The sequence below is a fragment of the Drosophila willistoni genome, chromosome 3R, assembly GCF_018902025.1.
Source record: "Drosophila willistoni isolate 14030-0811.24 chromosome 3R, UCI_dwil_1.1, whole genome shotgun sequence".
In the NCBI taxonomy this organism is placed as follows: domain Eukaryota; kingdom Metazoa; phylum Arthropoda; class Insecta; order Diptera; family Drosophilidae; genus Drosophila; species Drosophila willistoni.
In genome coordinates, this window is record NC_061086.1 from 26,966,338 (window position 1) to 26,987,418 (window position 21,081).

At 37.3% G+C, this 21,081-nt stretch overlaps 6 protein-coding genes across 9 annotated transcripts; all 6 read right to left on the reverse strand.

Annotated features, from left to right (window-relative positions):
- Window position 1: 1 nt before the first annotated feature.
- LOC6647780 (solute carrier family 35 member F6) lies at window positions 2-1,597 on the reverse strand. The gene is made up of 4 exons (XM_002069679.4): window positions 1,447-1,597; window positions 1,226-1,352; window positions 1,013-1,154; window positions 2-911 (listed from the first exon to the last, which is right to left on the reverse strand). The coding sequence occupies exons 1-4, from the start codon at window positions 1,512-1,514 to the stop codon at window positions 136-138; spliced, it is 1,113 nt and encodes a 370-aa protein (XP_002069715.1). The 5' UTR covers window positions 1,515-1,597; the 3' UTR covers window positions 2-135.
- A 266-nt stretch (window positions 1,598-1,863) lies between these two features.
- Window positions 1,864-3,981, reverse strand: LOC6647779. Its single transcript, XM_047009410.1, has 4 exons — window positions 3,800-3,981; window positions 2,771-3,167; window positions 2,147-2,431; window positions 1,864-2,031 (listed from the first exon to the last, which is right to left on the reverse strand). Exons 1-3 carry the CDS (start codon window positions 3,903-3,905, stop codon window positions 2,245-2,247), a joined length of 690 nt encoding a protein of 229 aa, XP_046865366.1. The 5' UTR covers window positions 3,906-3,981; the 3' UTR covers window positions 1,864-2,031; window positions 2,147-2,244.
- Window positions 3,982-5,282: 1,301 nt separating this feature from the next.
- On the reverse strand, window positions 5,283-7,106 carry LOC6647778 (L-galactose dehydrogenase). The gene is made up of 4 exons (XM_002069677.3): window positions 6,861-7,106; window positions 6,330-6,771; window positions 5,893-6,266; window positions 5,283-5,444 (listed from the first exon to the last, which is right to left on the reverse strand). The coding sequence occupies exons 1-4, from the start codon at window positions 7,004-7,006 to the stop codon at window positions 5,372-5,374; spliced, it is 1,035 nt and encodes a 344-aa protein (XP_002069713.1). The 5' UTR covers window positions 7,007-7,106; the 3' UTR covers window positions 5,283-5,371.
- Window positions 7,107-8,449: 1,343 nt separating this feature from the next.
- LOC6647777 (L-galactose dehydrogenase) lies at window positions 8,450-9,741 on the reverse strand. The gene is made up of 2 exons (XM_002069676.4): window positions 8,742-9,741; window positions 8,450-8,611 (listed from the first exon to the last, which is right to left on the reverse strand). The coding sequence occupies exons 1-2, from the start codon at window positions 9,707-9,709 to the stop codon at window positions 8,551-8,553; spliced, it is 1,029 nt and encodes a 342-aa protein (XP_002069712.1). The 5' UTR covers window positions 9,710-9,741; the 3' UTR covers window positions 8,450-8,550.
- A 1,018-nt stretch (window positions 9,742-10,759) lies between these two features.
- LOC6647776 (L-galactose dehydrogenase) lies at window positions 10,760-12,008 on the reverse strand. Its single transcript, XM_002069675.3, has 2 exons — window positions 11,010-12,008; window positions 10,760-10,884 (listed from the first exon to the last, which is right to left on the reverse strand). The coding sequence occupies exons 1-2, from the start codon at window positions 11,984-11,986 to the stop codon at window positions 10,824-10,826; spliced, it is 1,038 nt and encodes a 345-aa protein (XP_002069711.1). The 5' UTR covers window positions 11,987-12,008; the 3' UTR covers window positions 10,760-10,823.
- Window positions 12,009-12,524: 516 nt separating this feature from the next.
- LOC6647775 (periostin) lies at window positions 12,525-20,532 on the reverse strand. Of its 4 annotated transcripts, XM_023178351.2 has the most exons (9): window positions 20,471-20,532; window positions 20,001-20,083; window positions 19,594-19,665; window positions 16,844-17,007; window positions 16,643-16,784; window positions 14,945-15,136; window positions 14,096-14,871; window positions 13,356-14,029; window positions 12,525-13,293 (listed from the first exon to the last, which is right to left on the reverse strand). In XM_023178351.2, exons 2-9 carry the CDS (start codon window positions 20,069-20,071, stop codon window positions 12,790-12,792), a joined length of 2,595 nt encoding a protein of 864 aa, XP_023034119.1. In that variant the 5' UTR covers window positions 20,072-20,083; window positions 20,471-20,532; the 3' UTR covers window positions 12,525-12,789. The 4 variants fall into 4 exon arrangements, with proteins under 4 accessions (XP_023034119.1, XP_015032858.1, XP_002069710.2 ...); XM_015177372.3 differs by lacking the exon at window positions 19,594-19,665; XM_002069674.4 differs by lacking the exon at window positions 19,594-19,665 and having other exon boundaries at window positions 16,844-17,214.
- Window positions 20,533-21,081: the final 549 nt, after the last annotated feature.

The following is a 21,081-nucleotide window of genomic DNA, read 5'->3' on the forward strand; positions in this document are numbered from 1 at the left end:
ATCTCTCTGTTAACAATAAATTTTATTCCGTGCTTAAAAACTAACATTGAATATTTGATATACATTTCTTCAGGCCCATCTCTATTATCACATTCTGCAACAGCTTTTCAAACTTCTTACTTTCCAAACGTTCACTTAGATAACATCTGCTGGCCTGCTTGGTGGTACATTTGTGTCCCTTTGCTCTTCGTTTAGGTCCATATAACGACTACGCTGCCAGCGGGCCACTGTTGCCCTAAGCCAATCCGCAAATATAGCATGACGATATAAAACAATGCCCATTTGAAGTATTATTAAGCCCAGCATTGTCATTAAGTTAAAAACTTCCCATTCTAGCAGTATGACAAAAATCCATATAAAATATACGCGCAAGTAATCGGCCAATAGACGATTGCCAGTGGAAGAGAATTTCATAATTGCCATTCCCACATAATCATAGGCGGCACAACTTATGAAGAACATTATCAATGCAGTATTAAGCCACACATTTGCCTTCAATTGATACCACACATCAATCCAATCATCGAAAACTCCGCGTGAACTCTCATTGAATGAAGATGGCACATAATTGAAACAAACCGCCAATAAAAGAGTTATAATCATACCAAATAAACCCTTCCAACCGTTTGCCTGTCTTATGGAGACGTCTGTCGTCTTTACGATCTTCTCCTCGTAGACATACTGCATGGCATGCAGGAGTTCAGCAGTTATAATAAGTAAATCTCCTGTCAAGATGGAATTGCGGTCATAATGTGCCAAACTCGATTGATCGTAGTCTACTCGAAGCAAATCCATACTAATGATGTGTATTACGCCGCATGAAATGCTGATTATAGCTAACCAGTGGCGTGACCCCAGGCTCTGATTTAATAATATGGTGCCGAAAAAGCCCACAAACATCATTGCAGAACCTACTCGAAAGACAAGAGAGAAAGAGAGAGAGTAAAAGTGAGAGATAAGAAAGTGCAATGTAAGTGATTTGAACAGATGACAAATGCAACATAAAACGTACCTCTTATCATCTGAAAGCTGGTGGCATATGTTAGGTACAAGCCAGTAAATAGTAAAATGGAAGCGATGGCATCCAGCAAAGCAGGAAGAAGCATTTTTAAAGGCTTAAACTCAGCTCGGTCGTAAAGCAGTTGTTCCTCATTCTATAGAAATACATGCATACATATATTGAATCGAATTGGTTGCCGGTTTTATTCAGACGAAGTACACTTACCCGTCCACTGTTCCGAGAACACAAACTCAGAAGATTTCCAAAAAACATTAGAAAAGTCAAAAATACAGGGTGAAAGAATCTATATTTTTCACCATCTCTGCCCTCTACCTCAAGATTGTAGCCCCATCTGTGGATAAATGCACATATGTAAATACATACATATATTATAGTTTTTCCCCTATTACGTTTTTCCTTTGTTTTAAAGTTTTTTGTTTACTTACTTCACCACCAGAACATTAAAAGTGCCGCTTAAAACAAAAATCAGCGACTGAACAACTTCGCGATTCATTTTTTTGCTTTAAAATGCAGAAATTAAAAAGGTTTTTATTTATTTAATTAAATTAGTTTAATTTTGCGTTGTATTGGGAGTTGCAGTAGACGATAAACAATAGAAGTGAGAAATGCATCGATTGCACCATCGACAGTAACATGTGTTATCGATATCGATATAAATCGACTCTTTTATTTAAATTTAAGTTTGTTTTCATAATTTAAATCTTTTGCATCAAGGGTTGTAGTAACAATTTCCGTCACTTTTTGTGGATTTGATAGATAATATAATTATATTATATAAATGTGGTAATAGATTCCCATGAGAAACAAGTATTGAAGTAAATTACTGTTTTGTTCATTTTTTATTTAAAACCAAACTTAAAAAATTATCACAGGATATGAAAGAAACCATTTTAGAATGAAAATGAATACACAATTGATGTTTTGCATAAAAATGTGTGTGTTAATATTCCTTAGATTCGCCTGGGTGTTCCGTTTCCGTTGCATTCAAAGCTGGTGCCGTTGTGTTTTTCCTGCGAAAAGGACGTTGTATTTAGTATTGCTTAGTAATAATAACTATAATCCCGTTTTGAAATCAACAAACATTGATTTTATTATTTATTATGGTAGCAAATAGCGTGTCCTCACCTGTTGTTTGGAGTGTTTTTGTAATTTTTGTTTTTGTGTTGTGTTGTTTATGATGTTTGTTAAGAAAGTACTAAGTGCAAATATAGTTTTGTTTTTGGTTAGAGTTCATCTCTTTCATGGAGTTCGACTTGCTCCACAGAGCCCAAGCGTATGGTTTCATTTGGTTTACTAAACTTTGGTATATATTCAACTGTATCACTTGGACTAAACACCGAATTGTGTAAGTGTTCCGTAGGTGCTGCTGGATCAGGACTAGTGAGTGTAATTTTGGAACCTGTCGCAACTCTGTGAAAATGTATGTATTAATGTATGTATGTTTGTATGTTTTGGGTGTCAAAATTAGTGTCTCTTGTTCTGATGTCTTATTAGTAAAGCTCTAAAAATGGTTTTAGTTTACAAAACAGAGATAAAATTGGAAATTTGATTGTACCTTATGTACAGAAATGGTAGAAGTAAAACTTAGGAGTTGAGATGGTGGTTTTTTTTTATGAATCTGATGCTTTACTGACGCTGGCGTGCTCCACCACGTGCTCCGCGCAACTTTTGTGGATTTCTATTTATTGTAATCATTGAGATAATAATCACATCTTATATGAAACATACATATGGAATGATAATTCTTACCTATCCCTGGTCTGCATACTGGCCTCAACATCCAAGCTTCGTGGCTGACGGAAATCACATTCCAACGAGAAAGCCGAATCTCCGGGTGTTATCAATTCCGGATCATTTTGGATTACCACAATATTAGTATAGAGTTCACCTTCCTTAAGGGTCTGACATTGATCCAACTCGAAATTCATTTCGAGCGACCGAGATCCCTGCTGTTGTGTTGGCTTCATGAAGCAAGGTGGCGTCTGCTTATAGAAACTTCCACGGGTGTACATGACACCTGTGAAGGGTTTCTCCGTTTCCAGCATCACGTTCATTGAGTTTGCTCCACATTTTAGATTGACCTTCTGTATGCCCTGATCGCTGCCCTCGATTTTGAAAGTGTCCGAAAGGTCTTGTTCCCAGATTTCTGTAATGGTTACGGTTGACATTTATCACAGTGTTACATCGCTTTACTTGTTTCTTTTTAGTTCGTGAACTTTTAAAAAACTTACGCAAAGCTATTTTCTAATTTGTCTTCATTTTTAATTAAGTTTTCATTAAATTGTTTAAAGTATTGAATAATTTCTAAACACTAAACTCTTTGTCCCTTGTAATTTTTTGCCCTGATGCTGATGTTGGAAATAATTATAAGTCGATTTGGGAAAGTGGTAGTTTCTTTAATTAAATTCTAATGAGTTTAAAAGGAATATAGAAATCTAAATTATGTTCCATGGCTTTGATATTGAAATTCTTAACTTTTTTTGGGTTTTAAAGAAATATTTAAAGTAAATATTACCTAGCAAATCGATGGTTGCGAATTTTCACATAAACAAAACTTGCTTTCTGGTCAAAAAAGCCGTTAAAATCTGGTAAGTAGTTAATCTAACGAACCGCAACAACTATATAGGTATGAGACTCATCTTTACTCTGTCAATTCGATATATGCCGGTCAATAACCGGTTTGTTGTTTCTTTGTTTTGGTCTGGCTAGAACAGCAGCAACTAAGAGAACTTCCCCATTTTAGGCCGTGCCCTTTTCGATGTCGATAACCTTTCTTACCTTGATTCTGTTGTTGTTGTTGTTGATGGTGCTTATTGCCAGTTGCATGAACCATAAGCAACATGCTGCAGCCCATTAAAATTAAAATTCCATTTTGTAGTTTCATTATTATGCACTTTTGGTAAAATAATATTTTTGCAATTTTCTATCGATTATGCCGACACGTCTAAAAGACTGCGAGATGAAAGCAAAACTGTCGCTTCACCTGCGACTGCGCGCCGTTCATATAAGCAGCTGAAAGAAAGCTCGGCTTCAAAGAGAAAAACAGAGAGAGAGGGAGAGAGAGAGAGTCCAAAAGAGAGGAAGCTTCAGAGTGGGAGAGCTTTTACAGGTGAGTTGTGGAGAATCTGATCAACAGTTAGTTAATTGAGAAGGCTTTGTGATAAGGCCAAAATAAAAAACTACACTTATTGGCAGTTGTTTCTGGCCACTGCATATGGGAGATAGAGAAAGAAAATCATTTTACTGCAGTTTAAGGAAAACAAAATGCGGCAAAGACATTTCCGCTTTTCATGTCAGATTTCTGTTGTGCATTCGTTGCGCATTTTTCCCATTTTCTTTCGATTTCATTATTCAAAAAAAAAAGAAAAAACTTCCCCGTTTTCGTCTCCGCTTCGACGATTCTCCCAAAAAAATAACCAAAGAAAAACACATAACTTGGTTCGTGTTGTGGTTTTTCGTTTTTTTTTAATGCTGCGTTAATTAAGGCTTTAATTAGTTAGTGATTGACCGTGGTAGCGAAAGGTGGAAGTTGCATTGCAAATTGTTACCCTGGAGTCCATTCATTAAAGGAGCATAAACGATCTGCATTTTGCTTTATATGAAAATCATTTAAGGGAAAATTCTAGTGAAGCACCATTTATTGATATCTCAAGAATTTCTAAAACAAAGAAATAGTTTCTTCTTTAAAAATTAGGAAAATTTGGAAATTATGAACCTTTGCTTCTAAAATAATGTAATAAGCAGTCGAAGAATTTGCTTTTTGTAACATCTAAAGAAGCTTTGGAATATTTAAAGACTCTTGAAAACAAACATAGCTTGGCATATTAAAAGTAGTAAATTTGTTGCTAATAATGAATGCTTTTTCCATTGCATACTTTAAGGAGCAAAGTTCTCCCATTTTACAGTCATAGATCCACCTATGTATGTATGTATAGCTATTATTTATTAAATTATTTAATAAGCAAAGTGTTTAAAAAGTTATGCGGATAATTTCTAGTCGACCCTTTTGATTTTGTTGGCCAAATGTGTTTTGGCTAAAAACTAATGTAATCAAGACGTTGAATTTGGGTAATCATGCATAAAGAAATTTTAGTTATTTACTTATCATTTGGAATTATTTCTAGTCCGTAATAACTTACCTTTCCCATCTGTTTTTTTATTTTTAGTATCTTATCTTTGCTGGAAGGTGTTAATAGTTTTTAATTTCAATTTCTAGTAGTTATCAGTTATCAATGAGTTTTAACAATTTTATTTTGATTAGATTTGATTTATTTTTTGTCTTAAAGTTATTAAAGTTCATTTCTAGGTCAAATCAAAGGCAAACAAAACAGAGGCGAATTATGGCAAGGTTTACTTCTTTTTTAAGGCGGCCCAGTAGATTGCCAGTTCGTTGCCTTCCCAATTGAAAGGCTTGGTGAAAATGCTGCAAAAAATTTTACATAATGCACATTAATTTCAAAAGGAGAATTATGAAAATTGGGCAACAAAAATGAGGGATAAAATAGAAATGGTTTATTGGAAAATTATGGGGTAATGGAAACGAAAAAAACAAGTTCAACATGCAATGCCAATCGAGGAAAATGCAGAAAGAAAGAGAGAGAGAGAGACAGGGAATGCGCTAAAGAGGACCGCTTGGCGTTGGGGCTGCCTACTAAACCGATGGCCAAGATTGACAATGATCATGCACATAAAACATTGGACATAACCAGACTCTAACCGGACCCCACCCCACCCCACTAACCCCACTCCAAGCCATTTGCTAAGTGGATATGATGTAATAGTAACATTTTATCCGAGTTGCACAATTTTTGCTGTTTTGTCTTGTTGTTGTTTTTTGGTCAACTTCCGACTCGGACAGCATTTCCACTTACTTTTTGGTCAAGTGATCAAACACTTCCTGCTCCTTGGCATTGAGTCCATTGTAAAAGGCATCCAAATTTACTTGCAATAATTGAGTTGTCTGCATGCCAGTTAGAAAAGTCGATGCATCTTTCAACTTCAGGGTATAGTACATGGCCAATTTGCCGAGTTCAACTCCATTTTTAATACAATAATCGGAGGCTTGGCGTACAAATTGCTTTTGCTCAGCACTGGCAGGATGCCAAGGCTGGGGTCCAGCATTTGTTAGAAGACCCAGATCATGGGCTGCAGCACAAATGATTCCCAGATTTTGCGATTTGAAAAAGTCCAAGTAATCCAACAGAGTTTGATCGGTCAAAGTGTATCTAGAGTAGCAGAGAACCGTCTAAACGAAATAATTAAAAGAAATATAAGAAGTTTCAAACTTAACAAAGACAATAAAACTCACATCAAATCTTCCGGAAGCTCGTGATATACATTCCTTTAACGGGGAAATGGGATAAGCGGAGACACCAATATACTTGAGTTTGCCCTCTTTAACCAGCTGCTCCAATGTGGGCAACGTTTCGTTTAGAACAATATCCAAACTCTCTGCAAATTCAATGTCATGGATTTGCACGACATCCAAATAATTCAGACCCAACAGTTTCAAACTATTCTCGACACTTTCCCGTGTCTTTTTGGCACTGAAGTCAAACATATTCTCAAAGTCACTTCCATAGCGAGCCACTTTGGTGGCAATATAATACGCATCTCGGGGAACATCTTTGAGCGCTTTTCCCAGCACAGTTTCCGATTGACCCTGACCATAGAATGGAGCTGTATCTATATAGTTAATACCCGATTTCAAGGCCGCATGCACTGTCTTAATTGCCTCATCCAGATCAAACCTGTGAGAGTAATTATTTGCATTGGACTTAATTCTCTTAAAAATGTTTACTGCTTCTCTTAATAATTTCGATTTTAGCTTCTTACTTACCCATAAAATCTACACAATGCTCCCCCACCGAAAGAGATTTTCGAGATTTCCAGGCCAGTTTTGCCTAATTTACGATATTCCATACGCTTGACTTGCTCTTCATTGTGGAAACCCTTGACGTAGGTAGCCGGCAATATTCCAGACATTATAATTATTATTTATTAAATATAAAAAAGTAGAAATATATTTCGCACTCTGTTGAAATTCAACCAACGCCGCAGAAGTCGCAGAACGTACTGATAGCCAAGTTTTGGCAATTCAGTAATGTTTATTCCAGAATTTCATATTTGTAATCAGTGTTTGGAGCCCCCCCCCCAAGCTCCGCCACACCCAATTACACACACACATGTGTGGGAATCCCGATCGGTTAGATGCTCTTCTCTTGATATCGAAGAGCCCACTTGAATATAAACTGTTTGCGGGCATAAGTACTCTGAACGAAAGAGCGAGAGATTCAGAACAAACAGATGTATGAAATTGATATGTCTGACATGAGTACAGGGCTGGTTTAGAGCAATTGAGGGTAACTGTTTCACATGTTTTCGCCTATTGAAATGTTTCATTAGGTATGCAATTAAATAATAATTCTGTAGTAATTTTAGAAAAGATTGTAGAAATTGAAAAGTTGGAATATGAATGGAAATCGATCAAAGATAATGTTGTCTATTTTTTAATTAACTTTTTATACAACAGTATTTTTCTTCCGACTGTATTTTCGCCCAATTTTTAACCGAATTCAAGAAGTTATTACTCAGATTATGCGCAACTTAAACCGGCATTAAACTTTTTGATATTTGAGCAAATTAATTTCATGAATGAACATTAAATCAACTTTTCTGTGATTAAAAACTCCCCTCAAGGCGCGGGGACTGTATCATTTGCTGATCCTGCTTTATGACTAATTAATTATTTGTTTATGACGTCAGATTAAATACCTACTTAATGGTGAATCTACTTAGGTTTTTTATATATTTAAAACTATTCTTTGTTAATTCAATTTAGTCCGGCTAATGCATCAAATCTCATTTATTATATATGTTTTTATCTATCTCTCTAGTAATAAATAGTCTAAATTTGAGAAGATATGAACCATATACATACATATGCATTGAAGACAATCGAATTGAAATCTTAATAATAAAACACAAAAATGTTAGTAGTTCTAGTTGACAATCGAGCCTTTAAGTCGAGGAAAAGGCTAAAATTATCTTTAATTTTCTTCATTTTCAATGAGCGCCCTTACTAACTTCCCCTTCACTTCATTCACAATGCTCTACTGAAATTGCATTGAGGGCATTGCCTTACTCTCTTAGAGTCTCTCTGAACTGCAGTTCCATGTAAAGCGAGTCATATTATACCTGTTTATATATACTTATATATTTATAAAGAACTGTCGTCTGTAAAGTAAATAGAGACGATGCCGGCTTTTGTGTTGTTGTGATCAATATACATACATAAGCTATAGATAATACAAAATATAATTAGGTATTATTAGTAATGGCTTTTAATTTATTTATTTACATATGACAACTGATCTTAGGGATGAACTTGAGCTGATATGACAAATAAAATCAAATGAAACATATGAGTAGATTGATTATTTTTTTATTTCATTTTCCAGAATAAAATACATATAACAATAAATTAGTCCATATTCAGTTTTAAATTTACACATGATCTGGATGTTCAATCACTTAAACATATTCACAGTAGATAGAGTGGAACCCCAACTGTAGGATTTTGTAAAGACACTGAAAAAGAAAGAGAAGAGAAGAAAAGTGAGTTGGAAACTGGTTAACTGAGAGGCCAAGTTCGAGACGAGTGATGCAATTGCTAACACCAAATCCGACTTGCACAATTCCATATCTCGATTGTACTCACTTTTCACGTAGATACTGCAAGACTTCCTGTTCGTTCGATGTGAGTCCATTGAAAATTGCATCCAGGTTGATCTGGAGCAGACGACGATTGGGAATGCCAATAAGGAAGGTAGCAGCACCATCCAATTGCATGGTGTAGTACATGGCCAATTTTCCTAGTTCCACGCCGCGTTGCTTGCAAATTTCGGCACCACGGAGACCCACAGCTTGGAGCTCTTCACTGCCGGGATGCCAGACTTGTGGGCCACCATTGCTGAGCAGACCCAGAGCATGGGCAGCCGCACAAATGACACCCACATTTAGCTCCTTGAAGGCCTTCATGTGACGCAGAAGTGTGTTGTCCAGCAGAGTGTAGCGAGCATAATTGAGGACCAAATGAATACGTCCTTTGCCCCGTTCGGCACACTCCTTCAGGACATCAACATCGTAACCAGTGATGCCTATGAAGCGTGCCTTGCCTTGTTTTACATAATCTTCCAGGACTGGTATAGTTTCATTTAATACCATATCCAAACTGGGAGCTGCATCCACATCATGCACTTGCAGGACATCGACAGCATCCAGGCCCAGGAGTTTTAAGCTCTTCTGAACACTTGCCCGAGCCTTGGCGGCTGTGTAATCGAACATTAGATTAGGATCCAGTTCATAGCGAGCCACTTTGGTGGCTATGTAATAAGCCTCCCGTGGCACATCCTTTAAGGCTTCACCAAGCAATTCCTCCGACTTGCCCTGTCCATAGAAGGGAGCCGTATCGATATAATTGATTCCCGATTTGATGGCCTCATGCACAGTTTTGATGCCCTCCTCACGATCGAATTTGCTATCGAACAACGCACTCAATGTGGCTCCACCCAAAGCGATTTTGGACACCCTTAGTCCTGTGTTGCCCAGAGGACGATATTCCATGCGACGCACTAGCTCCTCATTGTGGAAGCCCTTCACAAATGTTGCTGGTAGTTGGCCCGACATGATTCTCTAATACAGAACGGATAGAACTGAACGACTCAATGCTGTGAGCGGCTTATTTATACCCCGAATAGCGGGGCAAATTATTCAATTGTAACCAGGGCGATAAGAGATGGAACCGAGTAAATGACTTTGTGTGTATGTATGTGTGTGTGCCTCTATAAATGAGGTAGCCGTTACATTGCTCTTAAAGTGCTCAGGTATTCTCTTAGAGAAGAGGAGCACTTGAACATGGGCGTCAACTGTCTGAAAAAAGGAAAATCTCTTTCTTCGAGGCCCTTCGATCAATCATATCAATAATATTTAATAAATTAATCTAACTGGTTTATTCATAATTTCTTATCTTGAGAACTTTATTGCCAATTATGTCCACTTGAAACGCTTTTTGTATCTATCTATTAACAATTATAAAATATTATTGATAGAAGCGAAAATTTTACTGATATGATTATGGTAAGAGCAGATAAAAATCCCTCCCCTCCCACCAAATTGTATAGAATTTCACAATATTTTTCATAACGTTAAGCCTTATCAAGATGCTTTTTTTTGTTCCATCAAATAAGTATATTATATCAAATACATTTTTTATTAAATATATTTCAGTATCTTTGTATAAGAACGAAATTTTCAAAGAGGATTATAATTAACTAATATTATTACAAAAATGTTGCGAGTGAAATATAAAATTTACTTCTAATTATTTTTATGCGGAAATTACCGTTTTAAGAGAATTCATTTTAAATTGTTTTCTCTTCTTTTAGGATACGCCCTAGTGAATTTTCCACATACCTACCTTCTATTACCTTACATATGACACCCTAAGCAAAATATGTCTGGCTGATTCGCTATGATAAAACAATCACTGAAAAATCCTGAAAGATCCACCGAAACAGTTCTTTCCAAAGAATTCTTAAAAGCCAAGATGATTCAAATTTGTATTTAGATATCCTCATACACGATATTTTTAGCATATTTAAAACTAAGGCAGTTTTTATTAAACAAGTCAAATGGTTTCGATTATCATTTTATGTTATAGTAATTTATTGATTTTTAACAAATAATATATACAGGTAAATAGGTAACAATTACAATTTTCTATTACATATAAATATGATTTTCATTTAAAGTCATTGATATAGGACAAAGTCGAACCCCAACTGTAGGATTTTGTAAAGACACTGAAAAAGAAAGAGAAGAAAAGTGAGTTGGAAACTGGTTAACTGAGAGGCCAAGTTCGAGACGAGTGATGCAATTGCTAACACCAAATTCGACTTGCACAATTCCAAATCTCGATTGTACTCACTTTTCACGTAGATACTGCAAGACTTCCTGTTCGTTCGATGTGAGTCCATTGAAAATTGCATCCAGGTTAATCTGGAGCATATGTCGATTGGGGATGCCAACGAGGAAGGTAGCTGCCCCATCCAATTGCAGTGTGTGGTACATGGCCAATTTTCCAAGCTCCACGCCGCGTTGCTTGCAAATTTCGCCACCACGTATCGCCACATCCTGAAGTTCCTTACTGCCAGGATGTTTGATCTGAGAGCCAGCATTGCTAAGCAATCCCAAAGCATGAGCTGCAGCACAAATCACACCCACATTGAGTCCCTGGAAGTCCTTCATAAATCGCTGTAGCGTGTTATCCAGCAAAGTGTAACGAGCATAGTTCAACATCAAATGAATACGTCCTTTGCCTCGTTCGGCACACTCTTTAAGGATATCCAAATCGTAGCCGGTGATGCCTATGAAGCGTGCCTTGCCCGCCCTAACATACTCTTCCAGGACTGGTATGGTTTCATTTAATACCATATCCAAACTAGGAGCTGCATCCACATCATGCACTTGTAGAACATCCACGGCGTCTAGTCCCAAGAGTTTGAAACTTTTCTCCAAACTTTCCCGAGTTTTCTTCTCAGTAAAATCAAACATACGTTCCGCAACGAGTTCATAGCGACCCACTTTGGTGGCTAAGTAATACGCCTTACGTGGCACATCCTTCAAAGCTTCACCAAGGATCTGCTCCGATCTGCCCTGCCCATAGAACGGAGCCGTGTCTATATAATTAATTCCCGATTTGATGGCTTCCTGTACTGCTCGAATGCCCTCCTCCTTGTCAAATTTGAATTTATCGCTATCGAAAAGGCCACTCAATGTGGCTGCTCCGAAGCCAATTTTCGACACCTTTAGTCCTGTATTACCCAAGGGACGATATTCCATGCGACGCACTAGCTCCTCATTGTGAAAACCCTTCACAAACGTTGCTGGCAGTTGGCCCGACATTTCTATAGAGTGTTGACAGAGAACTGTTTGAGTGTTTGCGGGAATCGGCGTTTTTATACCCCAAAAAACTGAGTACTTTTTGTGATAATAGGGCTTGATTGTGTGCAGTTGGCTAGATAATTAAAAGAGAGGGCTATATTTTAAAATACTCTCTTAAAATGTATTAGTTAGCTGTATATATGTAAGTTAAGAACTGTTTACAAGTTTGTTCACTAAATAGAGTACTGCAAAAAAACGTTTGTAAAGATTTGAAGTATTGTTAACTACTTATTTTTTGCCAATTCATTTGCCTTTAGTTTCATCATAAACTTATCATTTTATTTCTAACAGTATATACATGCATATATATAAAAGGTGCGCAACATATTTATAAGACATTTTACAAAAAGAGAAACAACAGAAGGAATGAAAAAGCGGACTCATGACTCATATTTCTGAAACCATTCCTAAACCTATTCCAAATCCAAATGAAATTTTGCTTTAACCTTGTATTAATTGTTAATCTATTTAGGACATTCAAGTAGAATACTTTTATGGGTAAGAAGTCGTTATCTAATCGGCTTTTGGATTTTTCTTCTCTATTTCCATTCATATTGAAATTCATTTAAAAAGATTTTCTACTTCTGGAACATTCGTTTCACAGATATTTTGTTATATTTTTATAAATACTTATTTATTGTATTTATCAGAGATGCATATTGGTTACCAATCATTGACAAATCGTTTAAAAATTAATATAAATATATATATATATTTGTATATTGACAATCAGTGAGAGAAGGAATCACATAGCCTTAGATTCCTTAGAAGAAGACATCGAAATCTCTCTGTGGCTGAAAGTTTCCGCCCACTGGAGGCAGCAATTGATGCTGACGCTGGGCCGGCTTCTGTCTGGGCACAATGATGTCGTTGATCTCATGAAGAATGCCATTGGTGGCCATCACATCACACTTGGTGACCCCAGAGTTTTCGATCTTGGGCCGACGATCGCGGGTAATGCGCAAATGTTGTCCCGAAATAGCCTCAATGGAGCGGACAAATGGCCAATTTGTGGGAATAATGCCAGCACAGCAGACAACATCCTCCACAATGTGAGTCTTGACAAGAGCCACATTTTCCGCTTGGCTCTGAGCTGGGTTCTTGGACGATTCACTCGACTCGCTGAACTCCTCGAAGACATCGTTCTTGGGCACCAACAGGGTATAGCTATGCGAATCGTTGGTTAGTAATTGGGTCAGATTAGCTTCACGAACGAAATCGAGGAATTTGCTATAGTTGGGATTAGCCTCCAGCATTTTCAAGAGATTCTAGAGAAAAGAGAACTCATTTGGTAAGTTATCCGTAGCAGTATGGAATGGAAATTGCTTACATTTTTGGGTGGACTGAGTGGACGATCGACCTGATGTAAAACGGAACCACAACTCTCGTCATCAAAGTGCACTAGACGGGCACAGTTGACGGTGGCACGATTCATAACATCGGAGAAGAGAGCATGGGTCGAATAGAGATTCAAACGCACTTTGCTGCCCTCCACCGTGGGCAGAGACTGCTCCGATAGATCACAGGTCTTGATCATGGGCTTAATCACATGATAGTTAAGGAATTTCAACAGATCCGCATTTTGATGCAGTTGCTCGGGCTGCTCCTTCAAAATGCGTGCCCATTCTGTGTTCTGCAAGCTTTTATCTGTGGGAGCAAAGATCGTTACATTATTCAGATCATCGAACTGATTGTCATAGCCGGAAGCCTCAAGCAATTGTTTGAATATTGTCAAATTCTTCTGGGACATCAGAGTGGTCATTGGCAGAGCCGATTCGGTTGGCAAAATGGTATCAATCACATGGATCACACCATTCGTTCCCATAATGTCGGCATCCAAGATTTTCGCCACATTATTAATGTAGATGGCGGTCTGATTTTGTGGAGTTTGTGTACGATTGAGCAGGAGGGATTCACCCAAGAGATTGTAAGCTGTTGTCTTGGCCCCCGGCACAGTGGCCAATGAGCAGAATGTCAAATCCAGCATATGATTCTTCAGAATGTCTAAAGGGGTAATAAGAGATTAATATGTTAATAGGAGTTTTTTTTTCTCATTCAGTTGCTACTCACTTGAGGCACAGCCACGTCCTTCTTTCAGGGCACGTCGTAGATGTGGTTCCAGCTTATCGAATGCTTTGTCAGTGGGCACAAAAATGGTTACCGGCTTGTCGGCAGACTCGAGGATGGCACTAATATTGGTCTTCTCCAAGACGGTACGCATGATGGACAAATCAGCGCGCTCCCTAATGATATCCATGACATTCTTGGTAAGAGGTTTCAGCACACCGCTCAGTGTATGGACCAAGGCCTGTTCGGATAGCTTGTCATGCTTCTCAATGGGCACACAATTGGCGGCATATCGATATGGCTCCAAGCCCAAAGCAGGTGGCAACTGATAGCTATTGATGCGTATCTTCTGATCGGGCAATTCAGTTTGCAGGAGTTTCTCATTGGGCACATCTTCTAGCTGAATTTCACCAAGGACTGCATGAAGCTTGTAAATCGATGATGGTGTATTGGATGACGATGTGGACGATGCTTCCGCTTTGGCATCCTCGACGTTATTCTCTTGCTGCTGCTGGCCCCCACGATATTCCACAAAGGCGGCATCGTTGGGCAAGAATAGGGTAACCTTTTGGCTATTGCCCAGCATCTGGGACAATTGTCCGGCACTGCGAGCGCTTTCAATGAACTGCTTGGCACCCATGTCAGCTGCTGTCGCCTCAATATCCTTGATTTCGATCTTTTCACAGGGTGTAGCAAAGTCGGCATTCCTGGGACGTCCATAGCCATGGCAACATTGGCGTGTTAGCGTCAGAGTCTTCTTTTTGCCATTTTGATTGATGCTACGCAAGTTTGAATGAAGAAACACTCGTGGAAATTATTCAATTTTTCAGTTTTCCCATTCCCCATACTCACATCTTGGTGCAGACATGCTTATTTGGTTTCTCGGCGCAAGAGTTCACACTGAACTGGAATTGGCCAAACAGCGGCGAGCGAACCACACTGCCAATACCATCACGTTCTTGGCCAAAGGTGTCGACGGTTTCATCAACATCAGCGTCTGGAGATGTGCTTTCGTTTTCTTCTTTTTCGGTGCACACATTGGGCCTGAGAAATAAAAAGAAAATTTGAATTAAAAGAGATCACCAAATAAAGCTTTGATAGCCTATAAGGGCCTATAAGTCTAATCTTGGCATCTATTTCAGTTAACATGGACTAGAATCAAAGAATCCAACAAGGTTTTTGAAACCATTTCTTGAGGTAGAAAAAAAGTTATAGTTTTGTGTTTAGAAAAACATTTGCAATGAAATAATTCCAAGTTTATCAATCAAAAAAGTCTACAATCTTGCAATATGTTATATTAATTCGACTTCACTGAATTTGTCCATGCTCTAAATAGTCCAGATCTCTCCTTTGCTGCGATTTTCATATATAAATTGAATTCCTTTTTTGTTCAATGATTCTTTTGCCTGATTATTTTGCGCTCGAATTAGTTTTGCTTCTAACTGCTAATGTAAATTATAAATAAGAAACTTGCAAATCGGAAAAGTCAATGCCCCCTTTGGTAATGTCTTGAACCAACCAGGTATAGTTCGGTCCAATAACTTAGTCATAGATCCCATTAGATTATCATTAGATCAGACTACCATTGGCACTTGTTACTGAATAATGTTTGCTTTATAAATTTGCACATAGATCTGCCTCACTCATACATATGTATATATCGTATACAGAGACTGATATATGTATATATATATATAGCTTAACCACTTTGCCTGGCATCAATTCAATTATGGCTACTGAATACGAGCTCATTGTGTGCGTAGAGGTTTTTTTTTTTAATGAAATTTCACAGCCCTCCATAAAAATGTGGATATATATGTATATATGTATCTGTATATAACTATGTGTATATATATAGTGCTAATTTTTCAATTGCGGACTTTCATTCTCTAAACGCAAACGTAAACAAGTTGATTTCACCCTTTTTTTTTTGTTGGTTGGTTTCGTTTTGTTTGCTTTTTTTTACTCTAATGACAATTTAGAAAAGTGCAAGCTAGATTCAACTTATATATGTATATATCTGTGTATATGGCTTGCATTTATCCAATATATGCTTATATATTCATTCAACTGACTTGACCACTGAGTAGATGCAATTAATTGGCCCAGCTGCTAGCAATCATGAATAAGAAAAAATCACATAGTATGGAAAATTATTTTTTAATTTAATTGTTAATGCTCGATTGAGCTTTGAAAAATAATCTCACCAAACAAGCTTGAAGAGATAAGCTAGTAATAAAGAAATATTTGAATAAATATGGAAAAAATATATTTAATAGGCTTAAGTGAACTTGACATTGTGTGCGGTTAATTGCCCAAATGCCAAGAACATCCAACTGAGACCGACCAAAGACACTGAGAGACGACTCAGTCAGTCAGTCAGTCAGTCAGTCGTGTGCAGCGATTAGGAAAGAAAAAAAAGAAGAAACGAACCCACTGACCATATCAATGGAAATTCAATGGAAAATTTAAATAATATTCAAATGGCCAATGAATGGAAAAGCAGAGACAAACTATCTACATATTTCTTAAGAAAAGTCGCTTACTTACCCCTTCCACCAAGGTTCCTGAGCATTGCCAATGCCAAAACCGCCAAACGAATTGAAGAACTCATTGCCAAAGAATGGGAATGATTGCTGGAAGAATACTGCTGGATTGGGAGCATTAATATCGGTCGTAATGGCATCGACATCTGTAAATAAACCAAAATTTATAAAGATCAGTGGGTGGGGTAGAAGTTTTGTGACTTACTGAAAGGCTTTTGCTCGAGGCCAGAGGCACTTGAACCACCTAGAGGTTGTCCTGCTTGGGCCACGGCCACTGTGGCAGGAACTTGACGTCCTTGCTGATGTTGCTGCTGCTGCTGTTCCAGGGGAATGAACTCCGTATCGCCGCTATCGCTGCCAAAACTACCGCTATAGAGTGGTGGCAACAATTGTGGCGCATTAGTGAGGGGCAGACGCTGTGGTGCCAATGGTGGGGGAGCAGCCGCTGGCCAAAAGCTGGCCATGCGCTGCGAGGCCTGGGCATGCAATGGTTCTAGCGGTGCAAATGGCATGGGCGCAAAGAGCGAGGTGCGTTGTTGAAGCATCGGCAATGGGCGTGTTAAATGTTGCATAAAGCTGGCCGAATTCGGGTGAGGTAAAATGAAGTGGGTGGGGATTAGTGTGGGGTGGAGGTCGGGTGTTAGTGTGTGTGTACTCAGTGGTGTGTGTATTTCATGCAAATTCCATTTTGTATAGAACGAAACGGAACACCATAATTCATATGCCCTGTTGGTTCCCGCACATTAAAGAAGAAGCCCGCACAGTATTCCCCCCTAGTCTCCTCCCTCAACCACTCTATATATACTATATACTAAACTGCTGATCGTGCTCATTGTTTAGAGTTTTTTTTGTTTTGCGCAGCATTTGTCTGATCTGCATATTAAGTAGTTCTTCCCCCTCCTTGTACTCTTCATATAGACAAATCAAATAAAAATAACTTTTTTAAGTGCCCAAAACAAATAGCAACCAAATAATTTGTTTTTTCAGCCAACTTCAAGTTGCATTTTGTTCATCAATCAAATGGAATTTATTGCCAGTCAAAACGAATTCTATTATTCTCAACGCCCAACTTTTTAGTTTTTAAATATAAATCCCATATGAGTCAGTTTGACTTTCTATAACAAAGACTTCTTAGATTTCCTTTATGGGATGAACCGGCTCATTAAAATTCGACATACGGAAGCTAATTAAAAACCAAAAAAAAGAAACCTCATAATAATAACTAAGCGCTAACGAAATAATTTTCAAAAATCTTCTAAAATAAAAACGTAAACAAATTGTTGTATGTATCTGTTTAGCATTGGTCCACAGTTGGTTGACTTCTGAAAGCCTCTTCATGAGTCATACGTTCAGACGTGAGCAACACAAGGGCTAAAACCACTCGACATTAACTGACTGAATGATCCGACAAAAAACTGTGATTCCATGATATGTGTCGAGACTGTCGACGACGAAGTATTTATTGTCTTTAGTCTGAGAGTTAAACGAACTGGGCGAATGTAAAGGAGAGTGAGTTTTTCATTTGTAACGTGAATATAACAAACGTTAAAATATTTATAAATTTTATTTCATTCTAAAAACTTTTGACATCTATCTTAAAAATAGATTGCCAATATGGCTAAAAGTAGTTTTCGAACCTATGAAACAAGAGAGCTGAAAGATCTAAGAACTTGTAGTTGCATTTAAAAAACACAAACTAAAATTAAAGAGAAAGAGTGAAAATAGTTGTTCAAATTATCTTCATTTAGAACTTTTCCCTTTATTGTGTTTAATTATGTGTGTGTGTGTGTGTGTAAACAAATTGGTTGCACTCCACTGAAAAAGACCAAAGCGAAAGTTATTGGCCACAGAGAGTGGCAAAATAATGATAATAGGTAAGGAAAGGGGGCGGTCGAAAGGGTGATAAATTGGTTGCTTGATTTAATTTGGGTCCAAACTGTAATGTCACTAGTTGTAGGCAGTTGATACTGGGTGACCCACATACAGGGTGTAATATACAATTATCATTTGTTAGGCTTTACCTGGTTCGCACGAAAAGCTACCGAAAAATTGCACTTAATGATGTGTCAAATGTCAATTAGTTTCATGGTTGCCGAGCAAAATGAATCTTCACGATCACAAGAGATAAACCACCACAGGCAAGAAGAAGAAGAAGAGGAAGAATGGTGTCAAAATGACGAATAAGTGGGAAGGAAGCTGAAAGGTTGCCAACAAGCAACAAACTCAGCCAAGTGAAGAGAGGAAGAATAAAGGTTGCCCAAGTTGTAGTCCCGCGGCGGCAATCTCAGCTTCAATTGCAAAAAGAAAAACGGATGCCCCACTTTGGCTAAACATTGTTCTTCATTTTCATCTTCTTCTTCTTGAATTGCAATTGTCTGTCTTTGCAAAAAAAGCAGAAAGAACAGACCTAAACCGATCTCAACAGAAATGATTTGAACTGCAGGGTTAGCCATATTTTACTTGGATTGAAACAATCTCTTTTGAGTTTATCAATTGGGGTCACTATTGAACTATATATATGTATATATATATATATATATATATATATATATATCTGTGTGTGTGTGTGTGCATACCTACAATTTGACTTTCTTTCTGTCTGAGTTGGGGATTTTTTTTTTGGGTTTTTGGTATTCTTGCTCTTCTGCTCTTTTTAGTTTTTTTGCATTTCATTTCGGTCAACTTTATTTGTCAATTCGTTTAGCGCAGCAAAAATTTCACCCAACACAAATAAAAGAAGCCTACAAAAAATTTCAACATTTACTCTAAACTTTACTACTTACGGGAAGCCAGTCAATTTGGGGAACAGAATCATAAAAGAAGTTTCTAACAAATATTTGTGAAAAATATTTACTATTATTTAATATTTGTGTTTGTTTGGAGGTCGTGTAAAATTCTGAAGGGTTATTGACTGTCATGACTGAGAAAATCGAATGAAAACTTTAATATGTTCACCTGGTTTGAAGGGATTCTGATGAGGAGATATCCACCGAATCTTGAAATTCTAAATCCATTTGACTATCTACACTGTAAAAGCAGGAAAATTAATAGTAAAAAAATTAAATTGAAAAACCTAGGGCGGGGAATGAACTATGAAATACTACAGTATAATGTAGAAATCTACAATTTTCTAAGTTTAACCAAAATTAGGGGCAGGATATCAACTTTAAAGACATTTAGGATAACCACAACCAAGGCACATTTTGTTTGATAGTTAATTACTTGATTTTAATTACTTTCAATTACTTGTGAGTAGTCAAAACATATGAAATGTGCATGAAACGAACACCAAACACAGATTTGAATTTGTTGTTTTTTTTTTTTGATGAGTTTTCGAGGAATTTCTTTTGTGTTCTACTTACTCTCCTCCATAAAATGGCACAGCCTGGGTAAGGCAGCCCAAGAGCAAAAGGCATGCCCAGAGTCTTAACATCTTTTACTTCACCTATAAAGCAGAAATAAAACAGTCACTAAAAAACAAGAAAGTTGCTGTAATCAGATGACAGAAAGCCGAAAAATTAAATTGGTCTGGATGGTTGACTTGAAGAAATTTCACTGTGAAACAGAAACAGAAACAGCTGAGAGGAGGAGCACCACTTTTTGGGGACGATTGCTACAAGACTGGTTTGCCACGCCAAGTTGCACTCGAGCAGAGCCAAAGAAGAAGCAACAACAACAACAATAAACTACAAATTTTCCACAGTTTTCATTTCATTAATTGCAAATTTCTTATAATTATTGTCAATTGCTTGTTTTATGTGAGTTTATCAGATTAATTTCGAAATATTAGCGAATATTTTCTTTTTTATTTTCCTCTTTGGGGTTCACTCACGTTGAAAATTTTTTGAAAAAACAAAACTATTTTGATTTGCTGTTGCCCGTTATGAATCGCAGTTTGAAACTAAGCGAGATAGAACGTCGTAGCTGCTACTTATAAGCTGAGAGAGCTCACACATACACACAGACACAAACACACACACACACACTTACACCTACACTCAGCGATCTCACTTGAGCAAAAAAAGCTTTCGACTCATATACAATAACTTTTAAGCTCGTTTTCAGAAATTTATTTCCATACCCTTTGAAGAGGGTATTACAAAATAAGGCAGATGTTTGTAATCCACAAAAGGTAACTTTGTCCCTAATAATATATATTCTTGATCAGAGCGAGAAGCTGTGTCGATATAGCATATAGAAACTTTCGATTGGAACGCTACTTTACAAAAAAATGCCTTATTAAAAAAAATGCCGTATTAAACTTTCTTTAGTGAAAAATAACTTAAAATATGTAACAAAAGCTTTTGAAATACAAAAATATTTGAGAAAGAAAACTTATTTAAGGATTTAAATTATTAAAGAATTTCAAGGGCATACGAACTTCGGCGCAGACCAAAGTTCTTTTTCTTTGATCTTTTTTCGTTCAATTTTTATTAGTGTGTA

Excerpts from the sequence above, each read along its gene's own strand:
- LOC6647780 (XM_002069679.4), bottom strand. The coding sequence starts at position 1,514 with ATGAATCGCGAAGTTGTTCAGTCGCTGATTTTTGTTTTAAGCGGCACT. Across the intron at positions 1,353-1,446 it reads TTTAATGTTCTGGTGGTGAA|ATGGGGCTACAATCTTGAGG; the intron begins GTAAGTAAACAA and ends ATTTATCCACAG. Across the intron at positions 912-1,012 it reads CAGCTTTCAGATGATAAGAG|GTTCTGCAATGATGTTTGTG; the intron begins GTACGTTTTATG and ends TCTTTCGAGTAG.
- LOC6647779 (XM_047009410.1), bottom strand. The coding sequence starts at position 3,905 with ATGAAACTACAAAATGGAATTTTAATTTTAATGGGCTGCAGCATGTTG. Across the intron at positions 3,168-3,799 it reads ACAACAACAACAGAATCAAG|AAATCTGGGAACAAGACCTT; the intron begins GTAAGAAAGGTT and ends TAACCATTACAG. Across the intron at positions 2,432-2,770 it reads AGTATGCAGACCAGGGATAG|AGTTGCGACAGGTTCCAAAA; the intron begins GTAAGAATTATC and ends ACATTTTCACAG.
- LOC6647778 (XM_002069677.3), bottom strand. The coding sequence starts at position 7,006 with ATGTCTGGAATATTGCCGGCTACCTACGTCAAGGGTTTCCACAATGAA. Across the intron at positions 6,772-6,860 it reads GCATTGTGTAGATTTTATGG|GTTTGATCTGGATGAGGCAA; the intron begins GTAAGTAAGAAG and ends TTACTCTCACAG. Across the intron at positions 6,267-6,329 it reads GAGCTTCCGGAAGATTTGAT|ACGGTTCTCTGCTACTCTAG; the intron begins GTGAGTTTTATT and ends TATTTCGTTTAG.
- LOC6647777 (XM_002069676.4), bottom strand. The coding sequence starts at position 9,709 with ATGTCGGGCCAACTACCAGCAACATTTGTGAAGGGCTTCCACAATGAG. Across the intron at positions 8,612-8,741 it reads TTGCAGTATCTACGTGAAAA|TGTCTTTACAAAATCCTACA; the intron begins GTGAGTACAATC and ends TTTCTTTTTCAG.
- LOC6647776 (XM_002069675.3), bottom strand. The coding sequence starts at position 11,986 with ATGTCGGGCCAACTGCCAGCAACGTTTGTGAAGGGTTTTCACAATGAG. Across the intron at positions 10,885-11,009 it reads TTGCAGTATCTACGTGAAAA|TGTCTTTACAAAATCCTACA; the intron begins GTGAGTACAATC and ends TTTCTTTTTCAG.
- LOC6647775 (XM_002069674.4), bottom strand. The coding sequence starts at position 20,071 with ATGTTAAGACTCTGGGCATGCCTTTTGCTCTTGGGCTGCCTTACCCAG. Across the intron at positions 17,215-20,000 it reads GTGCCATTTTATGGAGGAGA|CTTTATGCAACATTTAACAC; the intron begins GTAAGTAGAACA and ends GAATTCGGCCAG. Across the intron at positions 15,137-16,642 it reads CAGGAACCTTGGTGGAAGGG|GCCCAATGTGTGCACCGAAA; the intron begins GTAAGTAAGCGA and ends TTTATTTCTCAG.